Raw genomic sequence first — 22,946 nt, forward strand, 5'->3', positions numbered from 1 at the left:
TGGCAGCATGGATGCACTGGACATGGAGAGAACTTAGGGCTGTATTAATAAAGATGTTCCACTATCGATGCAGGCTCCTAACATTTTATAGAATTAGCTTTTATTTGCTTGATAACCAGAGAAAAGAGGGCCTAAAGCCTTAAAAGGGGAAATTCTGAAAGAGGAGATGGTATAGTGTATTGCTTAACACCACAGATGTGCCTGAGTGTGTCCTGTGTGTCCACTGGTTATGATGTGAACATTATCAATTTCCTGTAAAACATAGTATTAGAGTGTTTATGGTGCCAGCCAAATGACAAAATACTCATTAAATCCAGTTACTGCTATTAGCCATGACTCTTGTAGACTTTTAGATGCATAAGTTACCAAGTGTACGTGGGAAGCTTACCAGTTCTACTAAGCCAGAAAGGAACCAGTCAGTGATGGGACAATGACTTCAATAACAGATGAAATGCAGCTACACTTCAGGCCTTCCTTGATCTCCCAAGGCTCTGACTGACTTTCACATTCTATCTCATTCATTACTCAGAACACCAAAGGCCGTGTCACATGCAAAATCCAAGATTTAATTTCTTGCTAGGTGGTATTTCAAATCTGATTAAAAACAGGGAGGGCGCGGGGGGGGGGGGGGGGGGGGGGGGGAGGGGCTCTGTTTACCAGGCTAGCTATGGATGAAAGTGTGAGGAACCTTGTAGGGAACACAGGCCTTGGTCCCTGCTCCTAACAACTGGCTGTAGGGCAGCGGGAGAGCATCAGGGATAGATAAGGAGATAAAGGGCTCAGTTGCAGTTTCACTAGCATTTGCCTCTTGCTCAGAAGGGCCTATGAAGAAGGCTTTTGCCATTGGGATGGTCTAGGCAAAGGAGGAATCTTAAGTGGGGATTTTGACACTATTATTATTGCTATTATTGTTTGCTTTGGGGGATTTCCAAGTACATTTTCCACAATGTGTTAACCACCATTCAAATGTGTTTACCTTGCCTGGGAGGCTGCTACCACTGGATACAGCTTAATATGAACAAACTCAACCTAAGGACAAGTGAGTTCTCTGCCAAGTCCTGCCTTTCTTCATCAGCTGTAACTCATCAGTGAAATATGGCCCATTGTATGCCTACTATGAAACAGAAATGTCTTCTGTAGAGACATCCCTTCAAGCAGAGAAGGGTTAATACTCCTGGGACTTAGGTTTTAACTAAGAGTCCAATGTGAATCTCAGTGCCTTATCTTAAAATGTCAAGTTTTGCATTTTGATTTGTTTATGCATGATGACATTAACATGGAAAGTTGAATAATTTTCAAGTTAAGCTCCAACACTACTGTGCTTAGGTTTGGTTCTGTTTATTGGGACCTGATTTGAGACCTGCATCCTTTGACAAGAACATAAATGAACAGCAAGAATGTCTTGAGAGTTCAGTTCTGAGCATGGGAAAGATTTAAGAGTGAATCATGTTGGACACTGTCATCTGGATATGATCAGTTCATGGTCAAGCCAGTAGTCAGTCAGTAGTGCCGGTAAGTTGGGAAGTCCAAGACTACAGTGTAGGAGGTTCAGTTGGTGAGTTTCTTTAGCTGTGAGGAATAAGATCTAGGTCTCTGCTCTAGAGAATGTGCTCTGCCCCCAATGGTTTTCTGCTCTTCAGCAGGTAGATGTGAGATACCAGAGAAGTGAAAAAATTGGAAACTCTTGGTCAACATGAGTGGCCAGTTATGTATTTTGCAAAAACTGTCAAGATTCTATTATTTTGGAAGTATTCTGGAGTATGTTCCCTATGGTTCTAAATCCCTGAGTGTGTTGGATATGGGACACAGTGGCAGGCATTGTGGCAACTAGAACTTTGAGGTCTCTATATTTAGTCAATGAAATTTAAAGTAGTATTTTGAGAAATAATAGATTGGTTATTTGAAGAGAGAAAACATTTTTAAGTTGGCAGAAGGAAGACTTTCTCAAAATAATGAAATTTGGCTTTATGAAATCATCCTGTACTCATTAAATAGAAGGCATGTCAGAAACTATGTATCCATCTCATTGACTTCAGTTTTCCCATTTTGCAGTCTTAAAAGTATGCTAATTTTTTTTTGCCCAGAGAGCTTGAGTGGAGCAAATATTAGTTTTCTGGTGAGCTTAAGATGTGGGAATGGTAGTGCATAGGACTAGTGAAGAGTGGAGATTATGTACTGAGAAAAAGGAGATCATTGATTTCATTTGTATGTCCCTCTGCTTGCTGTGGAGTTTAAATTGTATTGAAATATCCAGTAAAATATGGTGATGGCCTTCGCTGATCAGAAAGACTCAACAGGGTCACAGGTTTGCCTTTTCTTGTAATAGATACCCAGAACTAGGCAGATATGCCTATAGAGTATGACCACAGCTGTTAGGTTGTTATTTATGTTTCTTAGCAGCTGTGGAGGCCAGTCACCCCTGGTGCAAGATCAGCCATTTAATGGAGAATAGTCTATTTTTATCCCAAGACATTTTGCTTCCAATTCTTACAAATCAGATGCTTCCACTTACTGTGCTCATTCAAAAGACACATACGAATATTTGTTTGTGTTGACTCACTTCATATTTACTGCTGTGCTCTCTTATAATCACTCAGAGGGCTACGTTCTCTAGAATTTCTTTTCAAAACTTTAACCTGGTACAAATCTGCTTCTGGTAGTTTTACTTTGTCTGTGAAGATAAACCATTACAAACAACAAATGTTACCCATTTTCTAAAAAGAATGCCTTGTGAAGCAGTTGGCTCTGACCACATCAGCAAGGGTGTATTTATTTTATGCTGACTTAAATTGCTTTGTTATTTCCTCAAATCATTTCTTCTTGGAAGATTGATAGCTTCCTGGGTAATCCAACTGTTAGGATCTAAAATAGAGGCTAGCTTCAGTCACCTTGAACTTCTTAACCAAGTTTATATAACCAAACTATGAAGAAACATCTGTAATTTGACTATATTTACAGAGCCCTCAAAGTCTTGACATGATGTAAACCTAGTCCACTGATGGTTTGGATACCGGGAGATGCACAGTAACACTGTGGCTGTGGCTGGCACAGATGCCACTGGTCCAGCCTGTGTGAGCATGGTAGGCTGCTTGACTGACAGTTACTCTGCTTGCCTCCCTCATCTGAGAAATGGAGCCACAATAATGGTGCTTAATTTATGGAATTGTGAAGAATGTGTGTGTGTGTGTGTGTGTGTGTGTGTGTGTGTGTACACACGCACATATAAATATATGAATGAATGAAATTTAATGCATGTATACATATATATGTATGTATATGAATGATACTGATTTTGGCCCATGCCAGCACTACAGCAAATGCTATCAAGGTGTTTACTAGAGTTATAGTTTCATTCAAAGGAAATGAGTCTCTCCCATCTTTCTCTGGTGTCCTCCTTTGTCCCCTTTCATGCTTTGACACAGCCCTGCTCTTCAGCCAAGACATGTTATTCTTGCAGCATAGGAAAATTGAAATTAAAACAAGAAGCAATACAACTTCACTCTCCTTAGAAAGGCTTGTCTTGGGGATTATTTGTGGTACTTGGAGAAAGAATTTGAACCTTTCTTTCATCAGATGAGCTTAGAAGGTCGTAGCGCTCTAAGTTAAGGAACTAATTAATTAATTAATTAGTGGCTTATTTTCCAGACCTTGAGCACTTATGGGAGATCATACAAAAACTAGCAGCCCACAAAGAGGTGGCACTTGTGCTTCTATGCCTCTCGTTTAGTAAATAATAATTTGGTTGAATCTTAAGGGTCACAGTTCAATCAATGGTCAGTACTGATCTTAACAGTGAACTGACTGTTCATGTCAGTACTAACAATGCGTCAGAAAAAGTGTGTTTCCAAAATATGTACTGTGAGTATCACATGGTTCTAAAGCTGCAAGGACATGTCAAATCAGGGCATGTAAACATATATAATGACATGTCCTTATGCTTGGTGTCATGTATAGTGCCTTAAACTATGGAACAAAGCAAATACCATCCAAATTGAGAGTAGGGAATACTGTGGTTGTTTATATTCAAAAGAATGAATAGGTGCTATAGTGTACTGGTATCAGAGAAATGCTTTCCATATTCCTAAAGCAGAGGTTACAGATAATGCTATTGTTTCCTTATTTATTTATTTATTTATTTATTTATTTGTTTATTTATTTATTTATTTAAGATAGAGTCTCACCATGTAGCCCTGGCTAGATTGGAACTCTCTATATAGACCAGGCTGGCTTGGAATGCACAGAGATCTGCTTTCCACCACCTCTTCAGTGCTGGAATTAAAGGTGTGTGCCACCATACCTGGTTTATTTTTCCTTAATTTGACTTTAAGATGATCCATTGTCTCTTATAAGTTCCAAATCATAAAAAAACACCCCCAAAAGCTTAAAACTCTTTAAGTTGAAAAAATAATACCTTAGTGGAACTGCTCCCACATACATAGTCCACAGTATTTGGGTTTGATCTGTCTGGCTCTGAGTTCTATGTGAGACCAGACACTGCCCAACACATCGCTAGAACTAGGCATGGTGGTCATTCTTGGTCCCTTTCTGGGTAAATTAACACCCTGGTTTTCCTCTACACATAATCCTCTCCTCTCTTATTGCTGGGCTCAGATTGCCACTAGACAGATAAGAAAGAGCACCTGTTGCCCACCCCCAACTCCCAGTTGTCATTGTGATTGGCTTAGATGTAAGTACATTTAACCAGCCAATGCTAACATCAACTCAGATCTTTGCCCGACCTTCTGGGAAGGAAACTTCCCCCTATCGTTGGTGTACATAACAAGAAAATGACCTCTATTTTTCCCTAGAAGGTTAGGTCTGCAAATGTGGTGGCCATGTGACCAAGAGAAGCAGAGATGGAGCTGCCAGGCTTGCAAGAATTTGAGGCACACAGCCACAGAGCCTGGCGTTCAGGACAGTGGCAGAAATCCGCTGAAAGTGAGGCGACCTGAACCTAAGAACCGTGGTGGACACTTACTGATAGCGCGCCCTCTGATCGAACTAAAATTGTGAAGTTTTCAATTTCTGAGTCAACATGGCTCCTTTAATGTCGAAGTCAGTCTAGTCTGCCTTGGTTGTTATTTGCAACAAAAAGATAGGTGGAAAACTGAAGGACAATTGCAGGGGTAATGTCAAAGGTAGGAAGGTAGAGTATCTAGAGCCAGTGTGGGAGTGAGAAATTCCTCCTTGTTATCCTCGAAAGGACAGCCAAGTGGGCATTGTTTTTTTTTAAAGCAATGGCTGGAGTTACCAGCTGTTAGTGAATCAGAGGTTGACAGAGTCTCAGTCAGCTGATAGCATAATATGAGAAGTTTTCTAGTACGTAGGGTAAGTAGTTAATGCCCGATAGTCTTTCTCTTTTAAAGTAAAAGAGTGATTATCTTCAGTGCAGATGAATTAGTTACTTTGTAAAAAGAGCATGACAGTACCTCACCGCACACTATAGTCAGAGAATAACAAGGAATGGGAAGCGATTCTTTCAGATTAGCACGGTATTTGTTCACTTGCAGTGTCCATGTTTCTCTTAAGCAAATGGTCACTGCTACACTTTGAGGGTCACAGTGAAATGTGCAGTCTTGGATTTTTTTTAACAACAGAATTTGAGATATCTTCCATAGGTTTGCTTTTCAAATTGTTGCTCACAATTGGTTTAAAAAAATAGGAAGTAGATTAAAATCTTTGTTCTTTGTGCCCATCCTGAGCTTAGAAAAAACTGTTTTTCATATAATTCTAAATTATTTAACAAAATGTGAAAGTGTAAGCATTTACATTAAAATATAACCTTAAATACAGCCCTGTGATGATTTACTAGGTATCTTGTGAAATATAAACGTGTATAAATATGTATGTATATATATTGAAACAAGACAGAGGGGTTGGGGATTTAGCTCAGTTGTAGAGCACTTGCTTAGCAAACACAAGACCCTGGCTTAGATCTAAAAGAAAAAAGAAAAACAGCACTCAACATTCAAATGGAAAGGCAACATTGCATAAAATATAATAAATATCCAAGGTATCAAGTTCACCATTATTCTGGCTTAGATTCCTCTTTCCAACTAATACATTTACTATGAAATTTATTATAACAAAGCAGAGAGAAGGTTGAGAAGAGAATTCAGTTATGTGGCTATCAAAATAACACAATCTTTAATATTTTATAACACACTTTAATCTAGAGCATAGAAAACTGTCATTTTCAAAACAATCAGGGATATACAGAGAAACCCGGTCTTGAAAAACCAAGGCAAAACACAGTTTTGTTTTTCTTAAAAGAGGAAAGAAAGCTGCCATTTTGGCAAGAAATACACATCCAGGCAATTGCCTGGTTATCTTCCTTCTCAATGTAAGCAAGAATTAGTGTTATGAAAAAGAAGGCTATTTTCTTGGCATAACCGTATTATTCTATCACTCTAAGACTTTAGCAATAAATGTCTTTAATTCTTAGTATATGTCACATAAGTTAAATACTATATTTACAAATTATAAAACTTTTAAAAGCAAAAATACTATACAGAATACTGTCTTTACATAATTAAGGGGCTTTATCTCTTCGCTCCCATTTTTCTCAAATCTTTTTAAGAATCTCACCTTCCAGTATTTCACAGCTGAATTTTTAATGGTAGAAACCGGTCTACAACAAGAAGATCATTTAATCTAAAGATTAAAAGTGAGATAAACTTAACAGAGGTTGTTTTTTTTCCCCCCCTCTCACTCCTTAGACGGATCCTCTTGGTTAAAGGCACTTAAAAATCTAATTCATGCTTCACGTCTTACATTTTGATTTTTTCCATTACTTAACATCTTTAAAAATACTTTAAAGGGATATTGTATCTCTTAGTGAGGATTCTTTCCAACGGCTCTTCTTTTGCAGTCTGGGAAAGCATAAAGCAAGCCCCTGCCCCATAGTTCATTTTCAGCCTCTTCTGTCTATGCACAAACACTTACTATAATTAATTCTATTAAAATACTGAGGAAAAATGCAAATCATGTATACTGCTCCTTGTTCCTTTAAGACATGTCTTTAAAAAAAAAAGAAAAGAAAAGAAAAAAAAAAAGATGGCTGTGCAAGCACCATGACTGATTTCTCTATCTGTGTCCCTGGTCTAGGCTCTTATCCTAAGCCGGGACCAGGTCTCTGGGATAAGGGCTTTTTGCTTTCTTTCTTCCTTTCTCTTCTTTTCTTTTCTTTTCCTTTCCTTTCTTCTCCCTCCCTCCCTCCGTCTCTTCCTCTTTCTATTGCTTAGGGGACAGATTGATGTTCCCTATATGTCAATGTCTATTCCCAAAACCATCCAAAGGTGACCGCCAACCTTTTCAACTTTAGAATCCCAAGCAGTCCTCACGATCATCTTGTGATTGGATGTTTCTCAGAAAGAAGAAATCGCAGATTGGCCCAGGGATCTGCAATTGCATTGCAGGCAGTGACTTCTCCAGCCCTGCACAGTAGGGGGCGCCCTCCAGATTGCAACCGCTGGTTGCTACTGCCGAGTCTCATGCTAGGCTGGATGGATAGGTTACTTACAAGTGTGGACGTCAGTCATGCTTTCACACCTCCTGCAGCGGACGTAGCAGCACCAGATAAACTTACACTCACACCTCTCCACGTGCCTGACCACATGGGTGTTGTAGCCTCGGCCACAGCAGAGGAGGTTGCAGCCATCAGCACCTCCGGATGTACGGTTGCACTCTCTGCCCTGTGTCCCAGGAATACCCAGTTTCTTGTTCTCCACACAGTAGTTGGGAGACTTATGAACGTACAGCAGGTCGTCCTTGTGAATGGGTGTCTGTCTCTGATCTTTTTCTCTCCTGCGCATTTTCCTTTTGGTTTTGTCTGAAATCTGGATGCTGTTCTCATATTTATCCTTTAAAAAATGCCCAATCTTTTCAAAAGAAGACATAGTTTTCCAGCAGGTTTTCACAGCACAGGAGCCGGAAACTCCGTGGCAGCGGCAGTCCACAGACATCAACTTGGCGACAGCCTAAAACCGACAAGGATTGTGTTCAGATGCCATTTGTGCCGTTTTTCTTTCAATACCAGAAACAGTGAACCTAGCCACTTGAGTTTCCTGCTCTTTCCTCCATAAAAATAATGGCTTGAACATAAACCATCTTTCAGGTTGTTTAGAGTTTACATATTTTGTCATTTATTTCTGTCTAAATGTTTTGAGTCTCCATAGAAAACCTTCCCATAGTACATTAAAAACACTAGGGGTGGTACGGGACAGTGAGCTACCCTTGAGTGCCGCCAAGGCCAAGCCTGAAGACCTGAGTCGAAACCCTGGGAAATCACATGGTAGAAGGAGAGAACCAATTCCCGCAAGGCACCAAATGAGCAGCAGGGCATGTGCATAACAACCTATACTAAATAAATAGTTACATAAAAACTGTAAAATAAATTTTATTATCAGGACAGCCACTTTTACTGTTTACCAAAGATGATCTGAAATCTGGTAGGGAAAAGTACTCTTATTTCTAATACCTCAAGCGTTTGGTGGTGAGGAAGGATGCTGGTGCTTGCCTGTATGTTTCTGATGCCACTTAAAGTCTTGCCATTCAAAGTATGGTTCATGGACCACCAGCTCCAACATCTCTTGTAAGAAATATAAACAACCCTGCTCTTAAGCCAGATATACAGAATGAAAACTACATTTTAAACCAGAGCCCCAGGTGACTATCATGCAAAGTATAAACAGGGTAGTTGACATGACTTTCACAGTACACACAGAAACATCAGAAGAGTTTTCCTAGTAACCAGTTCTCAAACCCGTGGAATCTGATTGGCTGGAGTGAGCTGCTTATATGATGTGGTGGCACCCTGCGGCGACAACACCTGTTGGTTGACTGTATTAAGCCTTCCCAGGTTCGATCACTATAGTGTTAAATATGTCAGGGGGTAAAGGGGAGTGAGAACATGCTATGCCCTGGCCACAGACCACACAAGAAACCCTGCCTCAAGTTAGATTATCTCAGGGAGAAGGAGCCACGGTGCAGTGGCTGCTGACAAGTTCTTCCGCTTTCTGGAAAATTAATTGAAAACATAGCTCCTGTCCTTGATGGCATTATATTAACTCAAAAACTAGAAAGAGAATGAAGTGCATATAATCACAACTCTTGGTAGGTTGAGGCAGGAAGGCTGTGAACTTGAGGCTAGGCTGCAGAGTGGGAACTTGTCTGAAGAAAAGGAAAAGATGACCATGTTTATGTAATTTTAGATTCATTTCTAAGTGCTGAGTTCAGTTTATCCAGCCTGGTGCACTAACTAACCAAGCTTACACACACTTGCAGCCGCCCATTGTTTGAAGCGTGTGAATGTCTACACGCTCCTGTCCTTGATAAAGTTAGAGTAGAAGTTAAGATGAAATTTTCAATGAGCCTGAAATAACAATCTAGAGAGTGCTAAAGTTTTAGGTCTCTAACCTCTTACATGTCAACATTGCTCCCTGCAGTCCTCAGACGACGGCAGAGCAGATGAAGAAATCGTCAGGATTAGTTGTAGAGTTGACACTCTATCAACATGCTAGGCAAATGAAAAATGAGGCTACCCATTCAACAACTTGAGAATTATGCATATACTGTCATGAAAGATGTTTAAATCCCACTTACAGTTCTTATCAAAACTACAAAATAACCAAGACTTTATTACTATTGATATGTCTGTACAACAGCATTTTCTAACATTCTCTGAACAGTCAAACCACACAGACTATTTCAAACAAGTAATATTGTATTGCAGCCTTAAACGAGAACATGTGATATTGATTTGTACAATTTTTAATACTTAGTACATTTAAAACAACCAATAGAATAGCAATAAATCCTGTCCTTCCTAGAACATAGGACATAACTTTTTATTCATAAAACTTCAAAACTAATAAATGTGTCTATTTCCTAACAACACAGGGCAAAAACACCCTATGGTGCCACAAGAACAACTTACTACATAAAGTACAGCACAAATCATGGTATTTGTTATTCACAAAAGCCTTGTTTCTTTAAGAGGTCTATGTGCAGATAAATGTTAAAAATTAATGCAATCTGGCCACCTTTGTTCATATTTTAAGTGCCAAAGGATATGGGGGGGGGGAGCTCAATCAATGTAGGTAATAAAATTAATTGTCCGAGAAGCCCCAGGCCCGAGAGTAAGTGTATGTTTAAACCAGATCAGCGTTCCTGATAGTCATCACTCAGTGATTTAAAGCTGCCTTCCCTCCTGATCATGACTGAGAGCCCAACTTCCTTTTTTTTAACCAGTTCAGACATGGGCGCTGTTGGTTTGCAAAGTGCGAGAGACAGAGTAGATGCAGTACCAATGATACCGCACTCACTCACACAGGCGGTTTGAACGCATCCTCAGCAGTTAACCTGAGGAGGAGAGGAACAAAAATCACCCTCATGAAGAAAAGACATTGCCGGAGGGGCAGTGGTCCTGGAAGACCTGGAGACAGCAGGGCTCTCCTCCAGCTTCATCATAACTCTCCCCCAAACAGCATGAGTCCACTAAATTGCTGCACAATGTGAAAGAATAAAAAGAGGCTTGCAAATTCAATTTGTCACCTACTAAGCTTATAATAGGAGTTTGAAGGATTTTCTTACTCTAGAAAACAGTTCTTTTTAAATACTGGAGTTAATAATTCTTCAGTATTATGTTTTTAAACTTTCAGTTCTATGACTTTTGATCAAAAGTGGCCAGAGCAGAAGTCGAAGAATATAGTATTCTTTTCATAGATGTGACATGTATTATTTTTCTACCCCAGAATTTACATATATAAATGAACTTCAAGTAGAAGAATCCCAAGCATTCCACATACAATTCAAATGACGATGTCCCCATAATACTCCAAGGATACAAAGCAGAATTAAAGTAGAGCAATCTAGTCGCTGCTTGGAGAATTTTATGAAATGCGGAGTTTCGGGATAGACACATACACACAGGGTTTAACTTTGCCGACGTTAGTGTTTCTTGGAGCACATTTTCATAAATCATGTACTTGATCTGGTTTTATAGCAAGAAATTCTTTTCACTTAATATGTAGTTAATGAACAGGTACTTAGTTGTGATTCCAGTTTTATAGAAAAATAAACAGTGTGGTTAAGACACTTGTCTTACATAAATTGGTGATATATGATATGAAGTCTTCATAACTCAGCGAGATAATGTTAGAAAAACAGAAAAACGAAAGTGGAAAATATAAGTGTATTTAAAAATATTCCAGGACCTCTCCAAAATGTGTGTTCTGTATCTTTTCTGCTGGGGTTCTTAATTAATGTTAAATAGCTAGGGTGAGCCACAGTGGTGGCTCTGATGTTTTCTGGTAACTGGAAAAGAGAAGAGCAACCAAATGAATTGTGTGTGGTTATGGGAAAATTCCTCTCTCTCCTCTAGTTGAGTTGTTAAGGTTTATAACGACGTCAACAGAGGAATGTTTTGTTAACTATTGCAAACAGATGTGCGCACTTTGGTGGAATAGTGTAAAACTATAGGAGAGCAATTAGAAAGGTGGTATTTAATCTACAGGGTTCCTCATGGAAGTTTTGGGTCGATATGTTTCTAATGAAGTGAAATGGGAAAATGTATCACTGGAACTTAGTGCAAACGCAGATGCCACGTAAGAAATGATTTAAGGACTAATTGTTTCACAATTCTGAGTCAAAGGTAATGCTGTGGGCAGACACTGTTTTCTACACACTACTTCATCCAAACTTTACTAGGAATAGCCACCAACATTTCCTCAGGTCAGCCGTTGGAGGATCTGTTTAACTTAAGAACTTTGTGAGTGAAGGTTGGATGGCTGTGTACGAAGGATTCCTACTCCTCTGACCCACTTTGTCCCTTTCTATCCCCAAATACATTTGAACCTGCTGAAAAGCAAAGCATGGTTGTGTTGTTCAACTACTTATAAATATTCTTGAAACAGGTCAATGAAAATTTGGGGTCCGCCCTTCCCACTTTGTTGAGTACTCATAATAAAACAAATTATGGGGTAGGAAAACTTAAAAGTTTATGAGGTAGACATGGTAAGAATGGAAATATTTTAAGCACACCAAAAGAAATACCCATAAATATTCCAAGTCACATTATTCCCAGAAGTTCTGCCCCTGGAAGACATCCCATCATTCTCACAGCCAATCACCGGCCAGCAACATTATTCTTGGAGTCATAACTTTAGGAATGGTGTCAGAAACCAAGTGGGAATCAGAGTATTTAAGGTCAGCGGTTAGAAAATCATCTATCCTGCTCATAGTGCTACTAAGCGCCAGTACCCACATTTCTCTGAATGCTTTCCTACATTTTGAGTTTGGGATTTTGAGACTAGAAAAACCAACTCAATTGAATGCAGACCTTAAACTTTACTCAGACAAATATGCCTGACAGATCCAAATCATAATGGCCAATATTAAAAATTGAATCAGTTTCTTGTTCGTGTCAGAGAAACCTCCTTTTTGTTTATTTAGACTTTTTTTTTTAAAGCTAGCAGTGGAAAGGAAAATATGAAAATATTTTGAATTAGAATACTTCCCAAGAAAAGACCAACAAAACCACCCATGTATTACCCTCAAAATAACCAGGTAAATGTTTTGTAATATTTTAGGATTCCATCTAGAACAATGTGAAGCAAAACCTTCAGTAAGGGAAGCTGAAATTTGCACAAAATGTGCACCTCTGTATGGGCTGAATTTGCTAATACAGAAAAAAATAGCAAAAAAAAACCTATGTAAAGTGAAGAAATTGAGGTTTTTTTCCTAGCCGATAGTATATTGTATTAAAATTGACGCAGATAAAAAAACCAAAATAAAAATGTAAATAACAGTTTAAGACCAATATTAAAAATGATAGAGCCAAATATAGCTGCCTAATTTGAAAACACACAAGATGAAATAAAACTGAATGTTATTAATAAAACTAAATTTTCTTTAATACAAATGTTTTAGGTTTTCATAAGCTCAGACAAACGATATTTATTTAAGAGTTACTCATAAGATGAACTTCTGAGTTTTGTTTTTTGGTTAAATTTTTAAATCACTTAAACCTTTTAAGAGTGATGAATAATGAAAATACTTATGTAATTGTTTTCTCAACTTTTAAATAAATATAGAGATTTGGTGTACCCTGATGTTTTCTTTGAGCTTAAAAGAACATATGCTAACTGCATTTCCTTCTTTCATATTAAAATGCTATAAATAGTAATTATTTCTTTATTTAAATTCAATCAGTATCTCACTCTTACTTTCACAATGAAAAACCCCAAGGGGGAAAAAGGCATCTACCTAACTTTGGTGCAGAGCAATGTCAGTGAAATCAAATAACTTTTCTGAAGCTCCTGAATAAAAATAGGGAAAACTTGCATAACCTATTCATTGATTTTCTTCTTTTCTATTTTGCCTTTTTGAACTGCATGTTCAAGTTAAATAGAACTGTAAATGCAAACTTGAGGAGGTACGGTGATATTTTACTGAGTCTTCTGACTTTTTGTATTTTAAATGAGGGCAGTTAAATAAAACTGGCTAGGACTTCCAAGCATTGTGAATGAGTCTCATTATTCACTTGCCAAAAATGTAAAAAAATAAATGCAACATATACTTTAACTATTCCTAAGAGATGCTGCAGATTGTCTGAATTTACTTCAGGAGGATGTGGCAGATTGTGGTAACAACATTGGGACCCAGACAGGTTATTGGAAATTCAAAATAATATGTGTCTTGAAAAGTTTATTACGGCAGAAAATATGTATTCATAAAAATGTTACAGTCTTTTGGAAAGGTACTGTGAATTGCCAAACAATTCAACAGTGTTTTAGAATCCAAACTTTATTGTATCAATAGTCAGTAATGTAAACATATAAAAACTAAGTAGGATACACACATATTTCTTATTAAGAAACAATTTTTAAAACCAGAATTCATAAAGGAGTTGACTAGGTGCTAGGTCCTTACATTCATCTCCTCTCAACCTATCTTTAATATTGCTATATTTTAAAATGTCTTTACCTTTAATACAAGCATAGCTTTATATTCATATTCTTTTATAGTCTTTAATTGAACTTAAATTACTTTATAAAATTAACAATTTTACATGAAAACGTTTGCTTCACAAAAAAATAAATAAATAAATAAATAGTGGTTGCATATTCCCTAAGAGAACTTACCAATGCATTCAATACACATTCATGAAATGATACATACCTATTTATTTCTTATACTGCCAGTGTTTGGTTTTAAAATCATTGGCGCAGATTCACCCAGAAGCATTAACCCCAAGTACTATTTTCCAGTACATACCTGCCTTCCCGCCTCATTGTTGTGCAGATTCATGGCCAGCAGTACTTTGCTCTCTTTTCCTGTGGTGTTGCTGATGGGGAAATCTAGAAACTTTCTGCTGAACCACATGCCGTATTGGACATCGTCAGAGCATCCCCCCCAGTGCCAGCCTTCACTTGGTGAGCCACCATTTTGCAAGGTGATGTCACAGGAACATTCTGTCATGTTTCCTGCACTGCATGACCTGGTTACAGAATGCACCAGTCCTGCAGCCATGACGGCATAAATGAAAGCTGTCTCCTTGGTGCCTAGGAAGAAAACATTTGCTAAATTACAGAGCTGTCACTTTGTGTTGAAATTCAGTCATAAAGCCTCTTACTCATTGTTTTATGAGGCAATCAATTTTTCAAGTGTTCAAAAGGGATGCCGTCATGAATGAATATTGGAATTATTGAAATAAAGGAAATCTATTATTTTAGACTTTAAAGAAGCATTATTTTTCAGGATTCCATATTATGGGATGTCACATGCCGTATTGTCACCCACTCCCTTCATATGTTAAAATTCATGCTTGTTTTTAAAATGTGTAACCCTCAATAGTACCTATCTTGGTTTTTCAGACAATAACAGTAGCTCATTAGTATATGTTGAATGTAAATCCTTTGCATGGACAATGTAAATGGGAACCAAAAGAGAAACAGATTCCTTATCTTTTTTCAAAGTGGGCTGCATTCACAAAATAAAAATGGAAAATTTTTCTTTGAATAGATGAGTCAGAATGCAAGCTAAAAATAACAAAAATCAAGACAATTGGTAGATAAATATTCCTTTCCTTTCACACTATAGATGGGATTTGAAAAGGGGGGAATATAATGAATATCACTGATACTAAGAAGCTAACATTTTACACAGCACAGCTGACCTTATAGTCCTAAAACTAATGGAAAGAAGACAATTGAAGACTTGCAAAAAGTCGAATTGCTGTGGGAAAGTATCCTATTTTGAAACAGTTGCATTTTGCACTCCGTCAGTAGAGTTGGAGTTAAAATCTTAGAAATCAAAGTTCCATTAAGACATTCATAAAACAGAGTAGAAAGGACTCAGCAGGCAAGTTTTTTCTTTTCTTTTTTTTCTTTCCAGATGTTTAGATTGGAATAGAAACAGTTTCACTCACGCCCATTGTCCAATAAACCTCTTCAGCAGTGAATGCTTCTGCATCCCAGCAACTGCTTAGGACACATGATTTTTCTCTTTCTTACTTTTCTTTCTTTCTCTTCCAGCCTCTTACCCTCCCTCTCAACCCCCAGGCCAGGGATCTATCCGCAGTACTTGTCAGCTAAAACTCAGAGCTGGAAAGGCGCAGCTCTGGAGAGGCGCATGCAGAAACAGAGCAGGGACGGGTCAAAGGTGCAGTAGGAACGGAAACGAACTTTAAAGAACGACAGCGAGCGCATCTTTCAATGTCTCAGGCCTAAAGCTCTGACTCTGCTAATATCTCGGGAAGCATCCTGGCTCGAGTACCGTTAGCCTTGCTAAGACGCCACGCACGTGGAAGGACTGTTTTTCACTGGACTTTTCCGTACCGCGGAAAATGCGCGTAGTTCGGGAGAGATGGAAGGAACAGAAAAACCAAGGGGAGCAAAAGAAGTCGTGCTCAGGTGACAGTCCCTTTAAAAATCACCATTATGCACTAACCCTGGTGTTTCCAGGAGTCAATAAAACGTGAGGCTGTCCTTCAATTAGCCACTTGTCTACAGCTCTGTGCGCCACAGAGCTGCTTAAATCAAAGCAGATGCGGCAGCAGCATTCCCGGCTGCAGACCTCATGTTTGTCCAGCTGGTCACCCACGGAGCGGGGCGCCACGGGGTCCGAGGGGTCGACGGGGTGGGGACTCGTAGTTTTTCTGCAACTTTGGCAGGGGCCACGGGAAGGACAGAGACCTGCAGCCCCTCTAAATGTCCCTCTGTCGATCCAGGGTGTCCCTCTCTAGGGCTGCACCTGCACGCTGGGGTCTGGCCCCTGTCCCCCCAGTTTCCCTATTTGAAGATCTTGCAAGCACCGGACGGTGCAGTCACTATTCACTCTCTCGAAGCAGAAAAGTTGTCGCTTTCTACGACCCGCCAACCCCAAGGGTCCCTCGTGACTCACCGCTACTCAGCTCATAGCCAAAGAGGGGAGTGGTGACGAGCGGGGCGGAGGTGGCGGTGGCGGTGGCGGTGGCGACCTTGCAGTTCCACCTCTCGTGTCGGAACTGGCTCCTGCACTCCTGAATGCCCAGCCGGGCGCCCTCGCGGATGCTAGGCAGCAGGTACGGTTTCCTCTTGCACAGCTCCTTCTGGCGGCTGTTCAGAGGCAAGCCAGCGCAGCCCAGCTTCTCCGGTACCCCAAAGGAGGCAATGCCCAACCACCTGTAAGACACGGCGCCCCTGCGGTAAGTGCCCCCTCCCTGTCCTCCTCCCCTACCCTAGACGCATTAGGTCGGCGGTCCGAGGGCCTCGGCTCCTCCTCCCCTGGCCTCAATTGAAAGTTCCCTGGCACGGGTCATCCCTTTGGCCACCTACCTACCCCTTCATACCTCCGTAGCGCCCATACTCACATCCAGTTGCCCTGGGTTCCGCAGGGGAAGAGCGAGAGCACGGCTGCCCACAGCGCACACAAGCTGGGCAGGGCCAGGAGCGCCGCTCTGTCCATGGCCCATGCATGGAATCCCCCAGCCCCGGCCACTCCTCTCCTTTCCCCTCTCCCCAGATGCCCGCGGGGCCTGAGGTCAGTTCCTTAGCACCCAGTTGTTCCTTGCTCTCTTTCTCCTGGAAGGTAACATTAAAAAGGGCAGCAAGGACAGAGACTACCAGCAGTGCCCCAGGCCCCAGCAGGATGAGGTGGAGAAAGTAGCCTAAGGTCCTCTCGTGCAGAGGTGGAAACGAGCTGGTGATGCCGGAGCGTCCCTCACATTCCAAGGTGGGAAACTTCTGCTGGTGTCTCTGTGTCTCCATCGCCCCAGGCTTCTCCTCGCATCTCCTCCCCCTCGACCCCGCCTGGCGCCTGATTGGCCCAGTAGCAGATCCGTAGCTCACCATCTGGAAACCTCCATCTCTCATTGGCTAACAGTGGGCTCTGCGGGGGGCGCTCTTGGGCTGAGCCTCCGGGACTCTCTGACTAGACCTGAGAGTGTCATGACCTTTCCTCCTGTCACATTGTCCTTAGAGGAGGTCACTGTGAGACTGGATCAATCTGAAGAGCAAAGAAGTGATGGGCATTTCTGTCTTAGCATCTTTGGGTGAAAATGTAGCTGCTTTTCCCAACCACATCTGGATTTACCCTCTGAGTAAAAAGGATAAAGGCGCGTGGAGAATGGGGGTGGGGTGGGGGGCACCTCGCCTTTCTTTCCTATACTTCTCCCTGGAGAATTACCTTTTTAAAGTCAAGAGTTGTTGCAAAGAACAAAACAAAACAAAAAAACAAAACAAAACTGATCTTTCGGCACCCAGCTTGAAGTCCTCCTTGGCAGCAGAGTGGATAGGTGAGAAGTTGTCAGGGCTAATATGTTCCTGGTCATTTAGGTATGCATTTATTTTCAGCATAGCACCAAATCTGCCATTTTAATTGGGTTCTGTGATGGCTTTTCCCATTTGTCTTATTTCTGTAACTTTTGAGAGCATGGTCTATCCCAAGCAAAAATGGTAAGGAGACAAATGAGTGAGAGCAGACAAGGGGATTCTAAAATGATTGAGGGTTGCTCCTGCCCTTCCCTTCTGACCCGCGCTGACTCCCCGGAAGAACTCGCACTGTGCTACTGCTACCGGTTGAAAACAACAGCAACAAGGACAAAAGCAGAAATACCACATGCCATACCAACTGCATGCCCAGCCCTATGGAAGTTTGTAGAAATAAGAAATACCACATGCCATACCAACTGCATGCCCAGCCCTATGGAAGTTTGTAGAAATAAGAAATACCACATGCCATACCAACTGCATGCCCAGCCCTATGGAAGTTTGTAGAAATAAGACTCCTTTCCACAAGCGGAGAAACAAGTCGGGCAGACAAATCCAAGGCCAAATAAATTCTGATTATCGGTAATGGAGATTATAGGTAAATGGTATTGGCAGCTTATGTTTTAGCCAAATGGGCTTTAAAAGCAGGAAGTGTTCTGGCAGCTGGTAGTTTTGGAAGGTCAGTTAGCCAGAGTTTTGTCTCCAAGATCCTTTGAAGCCTGGAATATGCTTTGCTGTGGTAGCAAAGAGCCCCGCTTCATCTACTTCCACACACACAGTGTTTCTTAAAACTGTCACCTGCTCCCAGGAGGATGTCTGGAATGTCAGTCAACTCTTCAGGTGGTTTCATCTCCACAGGTGCCCCAGCTCAGCCTCCTCACTGGAAAGCTTTGACAGCATTTGCTGATTCTAATCCTCAGCATCACCTACAGTCAATCAAAGTCCGCTCAAACTCCCATCATTCTTTATCCAACACATGTTTATTGCCTGTACACTACGTACCAGGTCCTAAAACCGCACTGTAATTTTTAGAAAGTCAAGTTGATGATAGGGTATGGTTACTGATCCAGAAATATTTTGGCTAATGGTTAGCGGCCTCTCTGAACATTGGAGCCTTTATTCAAGCTCACTTTATCCTCTGAGCCTCTCCAAGAAGGGAGCATGTACATCCACAGCTGTACCACTGTCCCACAGCACCAGATCTTCTTTCGAAGCACAACTTATTGAGTGTGATGAGCAACATCCCAAACAGATGACTAAGTAGCCTAAATGCTGGAAATAGAGACATTCCTTTCTTGTAAGGGAAACTGGAGAGGGTGCAATCTTGGGCTTGGGAGGAGGGCATGGAGAACATCAGTCCCATAAGCTGATTTTCCCCACTTAGGGCCAACTGTGGTAAAGGTTTTAAAGAGGTTGTTAATTTTTTTTTTCATTCAGAAATTTACATGGAGACCGTTTGGGGTTAAAATATGAGGCTAGCACTGAGTCAGTCACATGGTTGTAGAGCTCGTAAATTACTTGACAAAACAGACAAGTAAACCAACAATTACAGCCTGATGCAGTAAGTGTGGGCAGTATAGTGTGTCATGAAAATACATAAAAGATAATCCAGGGTTTGGGGCCAGAGGGATGAGTCTGCTGAAGACTGCCTATATTTTTCCTCTAGGGATCCAGCTCTGTGCACGAATCCTGTCAAAACTTTGGGAGGAATTCCAGAGAACACCATTCTGGGAGTCAGCCCACTAGCTCAGTTTCAGGCTCAAGGCACAATTCTATAGTGTCTCTTTCATGTGGTCAGGGCCTGGGGAGTGGTGTGATTCTGTGTGTACCTTTATAACAAAGTAGACATGCCCATTGTTCACGCAGCTGAAGGAGTCGGCTTGACATTCAGGCATTATGAACTTCCACACACCGAGAGCCTGCTGTACACCTTCAGATTGTCTTTTATTCTCTGTCTTTTTCTTCTTTTCCTTCTTGTTACTGACCCCCATCCATCCCTGTGTAGAGAGACCTTGGGCTGTCAGAGGATGACGTTTTATGGGGACCAGTTCTTACTCCACCATGTGGGCCATGGGGATTAAACTCAGGGCATCAGGTTTGGCGGCAAGTGTCTTCATTTATGAGCCATCTCACAGGCCCCATCTCTGTCTATTTCTGTCTTTCTTACTTCTTCTTTGAATGCTTACAAAATTCTACCCTCCATACACAATTTATGCCAAATTTACAGATGGAGTAATAAGTTTGGGAAGATAGGATGTTTGTTGGAGATCCCTGAGCTAGTAGCAGAGTCAAAGACCAATTTTAGTTTAGACACCCCTTTCCACCTACACTTACACTGCTGTATCCTCTCGTTCACAGCTTCCATTTGTTTTTTTTTTGTTTTGTTTTGTTTTGTTTTTCTGACCAAATCTCAGATTGGTAAGCATTAGGGCTAACATTTCTCCTTGTGTCCCTGGGTTCCGGCCCACAGCTATTGTTGGTTTTCTGGCATAAACTAAGTCTGTAATGGAACGGTCTCCCAAGGAGCTCTCTGGGAAGTGGGTGTCTCTGAGGCAGGTGGCAGTTTGCAGGAACACCATTTCCCTGAATTGGGTGTGGGTGGGGCACAAGGAAGACCAGTGGAAGGAACGTTAGGCTGGGCTGGCCAGTTGGCGTCGTGGGCAGAAGTGATAATCTGGGGAACACATCTGAACCCGGAGTCTGAGTTTTTCTCATTTGTAAAATGATCAGAAGCAATGTGTCTGTCAGATCTGAGTCTCTTACCAGAGTTGTCCTACCAAGAGAAGGAAAGCTGCCAGCTCCACAGGCGTGTCTCCCTCAGACATGGTGGGAGCAAAGGCATCTTACAGCTTCACCGTCTTGTTTGCTTCTGAATTTCAAGGAAATGCACAATTTAGATCAAGATACCTTTTTAAATGGTCAAATTGTCATTTGTCAAAATCTAGTCAGATCAAGTGAAATTTTATTGACAGAATAAAAGACATTATAGGAACTTTATCCTGGAAGATGATACTATAATCTCATTTATTCCTATTAAAATAAGGTGAATTATTTCTACTCTTGCTAATAACGGATAAATTTCTCTATTAAGACTAGAGGAATAACAGAAAAGATATGTTAAATGTAGCCATACATACATCCACAGATTTCCAATACTTAATTTCTTTAGCAGAATGTTTTTTATTTAATGTTTTTAATTCTGTAATATGGCGGGAAGAGAAAAATCTCACTGGACCAACGGGCCTGATGCTCATCATACTATGATATCCTCACAGATGCAGGTGCTACCTCCAGAGGTGCTCTTCAGCTGAAGAGGGGTTGCCTGGGGTCAGATTGAGGTTCTTACAGGTGCTAGACAGGTACTCTGTCATGGAACCATGTCAGTAGCCCCAAATATTTTAATATGCATGCCATGACTTATTTGAGAAGTAAGAACTAAAATTATACCATCTCATAATCCAAGCCTACCACTCCAAATGTGAACAGTGCTGTTAAAGGGACTCCAAGTTCTCAGAGGTGACTGAAGTATCTGTCCTTCCTCGATTCCGTAAAAAGGATATGGCCCTGAACATGTTTATTAACAGGGTCAGGGTGTTTTGAGCTGCCCCTCTGAGAAGGAGGCTTAGGAGGGAAAAACCAGATTTTCAGAGTTTTCATTCAATGTGTTGGTATGCCTCTTCCCTTCTCTCTCTTTTCCCCTCCCCAATCTCTCCCTCTCATCGGTGTGGTCAACTCTGTCCAGATTAGCAGTGGAACCAGATGACTATGTAGTTGCCAATCTGTCCCACCATCCACCGAGACAGTTGTAGATTACCAGCTGTAGAACACTGTGGGGCCTGTTCCTTCTGGTAGTTTTCTCCCAGTCCCTGGGAACTCAGCAAAAAGTCTGCTTGCACAGATATGCCTTGGACTCTGCCTTTGGCAGCCCATCAGAGAACGAGACTTCTAAGGGCCCTGTTGTAAGAATTTCTGCTGCAGATCACAGAGACTTATGCACTGGAAACTGATACCAAGAGCAACCCAGCTGGTCTTAACTCTCATGATAGAACAGGAGGCCAGAGGTGACTCTTTACATAACTGGGTCTCCATTCATTCTATTTTAAAATTCACCTGGATTCTGCAAGAGTGGAGCAGGGAACAGGCTTGTGTCCACGGGCTCTTGGGAGGGGGTGGAGAATTGTGTACTGGATGCCCTGCTGTCCTGTGGTGGCCAGAAAAGCTTGTAGCAAGGACAGACCCAGGATAAGAGGAGACACCAGTGGTCATCTCTGGAGAAAGAGCAGGGACTAGAAAAGGATGGGATCTTTCTCTTAAAACCTTCACAACTACAAAAGTTAGGCGTTTATTTTCTGGTCTTGTAGTTCGAGGTTGAAGAAGGATCACATTCTGTTAATAGAAAGTGGCTCATCTCTTGATTGACATCTCCTACCACCTTGCTTAAAGCACAATATTAAATTTTTCATGTATGTGTGAGTGTGAACATATGTGTTTAAATGTGGTTTGTGATATGTGCTAGTGTGGGCAGGTACATATACCTATACACACAAGTGAAGAAGCCAGAGGAGGGTATCAGGTGTCCTGACTCTCACTGGAGCAGGGCTGGCAGCTTACAAGCTGGTAGGTCATCCAGTCCCTACCTCCCACAGTGCTGGGATTACAAGCCCACACAGCTGTGCCTGGCTTTTACATGGGTACTGAGATCTGAACTCAGTTCCTCGTGGTTTGTGTGCAGCAAGCATTCTTATCCACTGAGCCATCTCTCCAGCCCTCGAATTAAAATTTCATAAAGTTCATCTTGAAATCTGCCCCAGATGTGGCTCTTTTCTTGCAGCCTTGGTGGTAGGCAGTATGCAACCATTTTGGAATGGGGGAGGCAACAGCAATCCATACAAACAAGAGGGGGTCTCTGTTACCTAGAGTTCCAGGAAGAGAACACACAAAGCAAATATACAGAGACTCCACTCAGCAATTATTCTTTTAAATAAATTTTCTCCGAGTTTTTAAAAATAAAGCAATTTTACCAAGGAATTCAGTATTACCAGTTCTATAAGTTACCAAAAATTAGTTCAGAAATCTGGAATTTACATTTTTTAAAAGTTAGATATTTATGGAATGATCACGGGGCGCCTACAGAGGAAAAAACAACCTTCTTTTCCTAGAGGGTTTTGTTGATGGAGAATAACCAAATTTGTTAGA

At 41.1% G+C, this 22,946-nt stretch overlaps 1 protein-coding gene across 1 annotated transcript; it reads right to left on the reverse strand.

Moving 5' to 3' along the window:
- Window positions 1-7,235: 7,235 nt before the first annotated feature.
- On the reverse strand, window positions 7,236-17,242 carry Wnt16 (Wnt family member 16). The gene is made up of 4 exons (XM_036182196.1): window positions 16,853-17,242; window positions 16,405-16,664; window positions 14,278-14,564; window positions 7,236-7,979 (listed from the first exon to the last, which is right to left on the reverse strand). The coding sequence occupies exons 1-4, from the start codon at window positions 16,945-16,947 to the stop codon at window positions 7,515-7,517; spliced, it is 1,107 nt and encodes a 368-aa protein (XP_036038089.1). The 5' UTR covers window positions 16,948-17,242; the 3' UTR covers window positions 7,236-7,514.
- Between the last annotated feature and the right edge of the window lie 5,704 nt (window positions 17,243-22,946).

The sequence above is a fragment of the Onychomys torridus genome, chromosome 3 (assembly GCF_903995425.1).
Source record: "Onychomys torridus chromosome 3, mOncTor1.1, whole genome shotgun sequence".
Taxonomy (NCBI): Eukaryota; Metazoa; Chordata; class Mammalia; order Rodentia; family Cricetidae; genus Onychomys; species Onychomys torridus.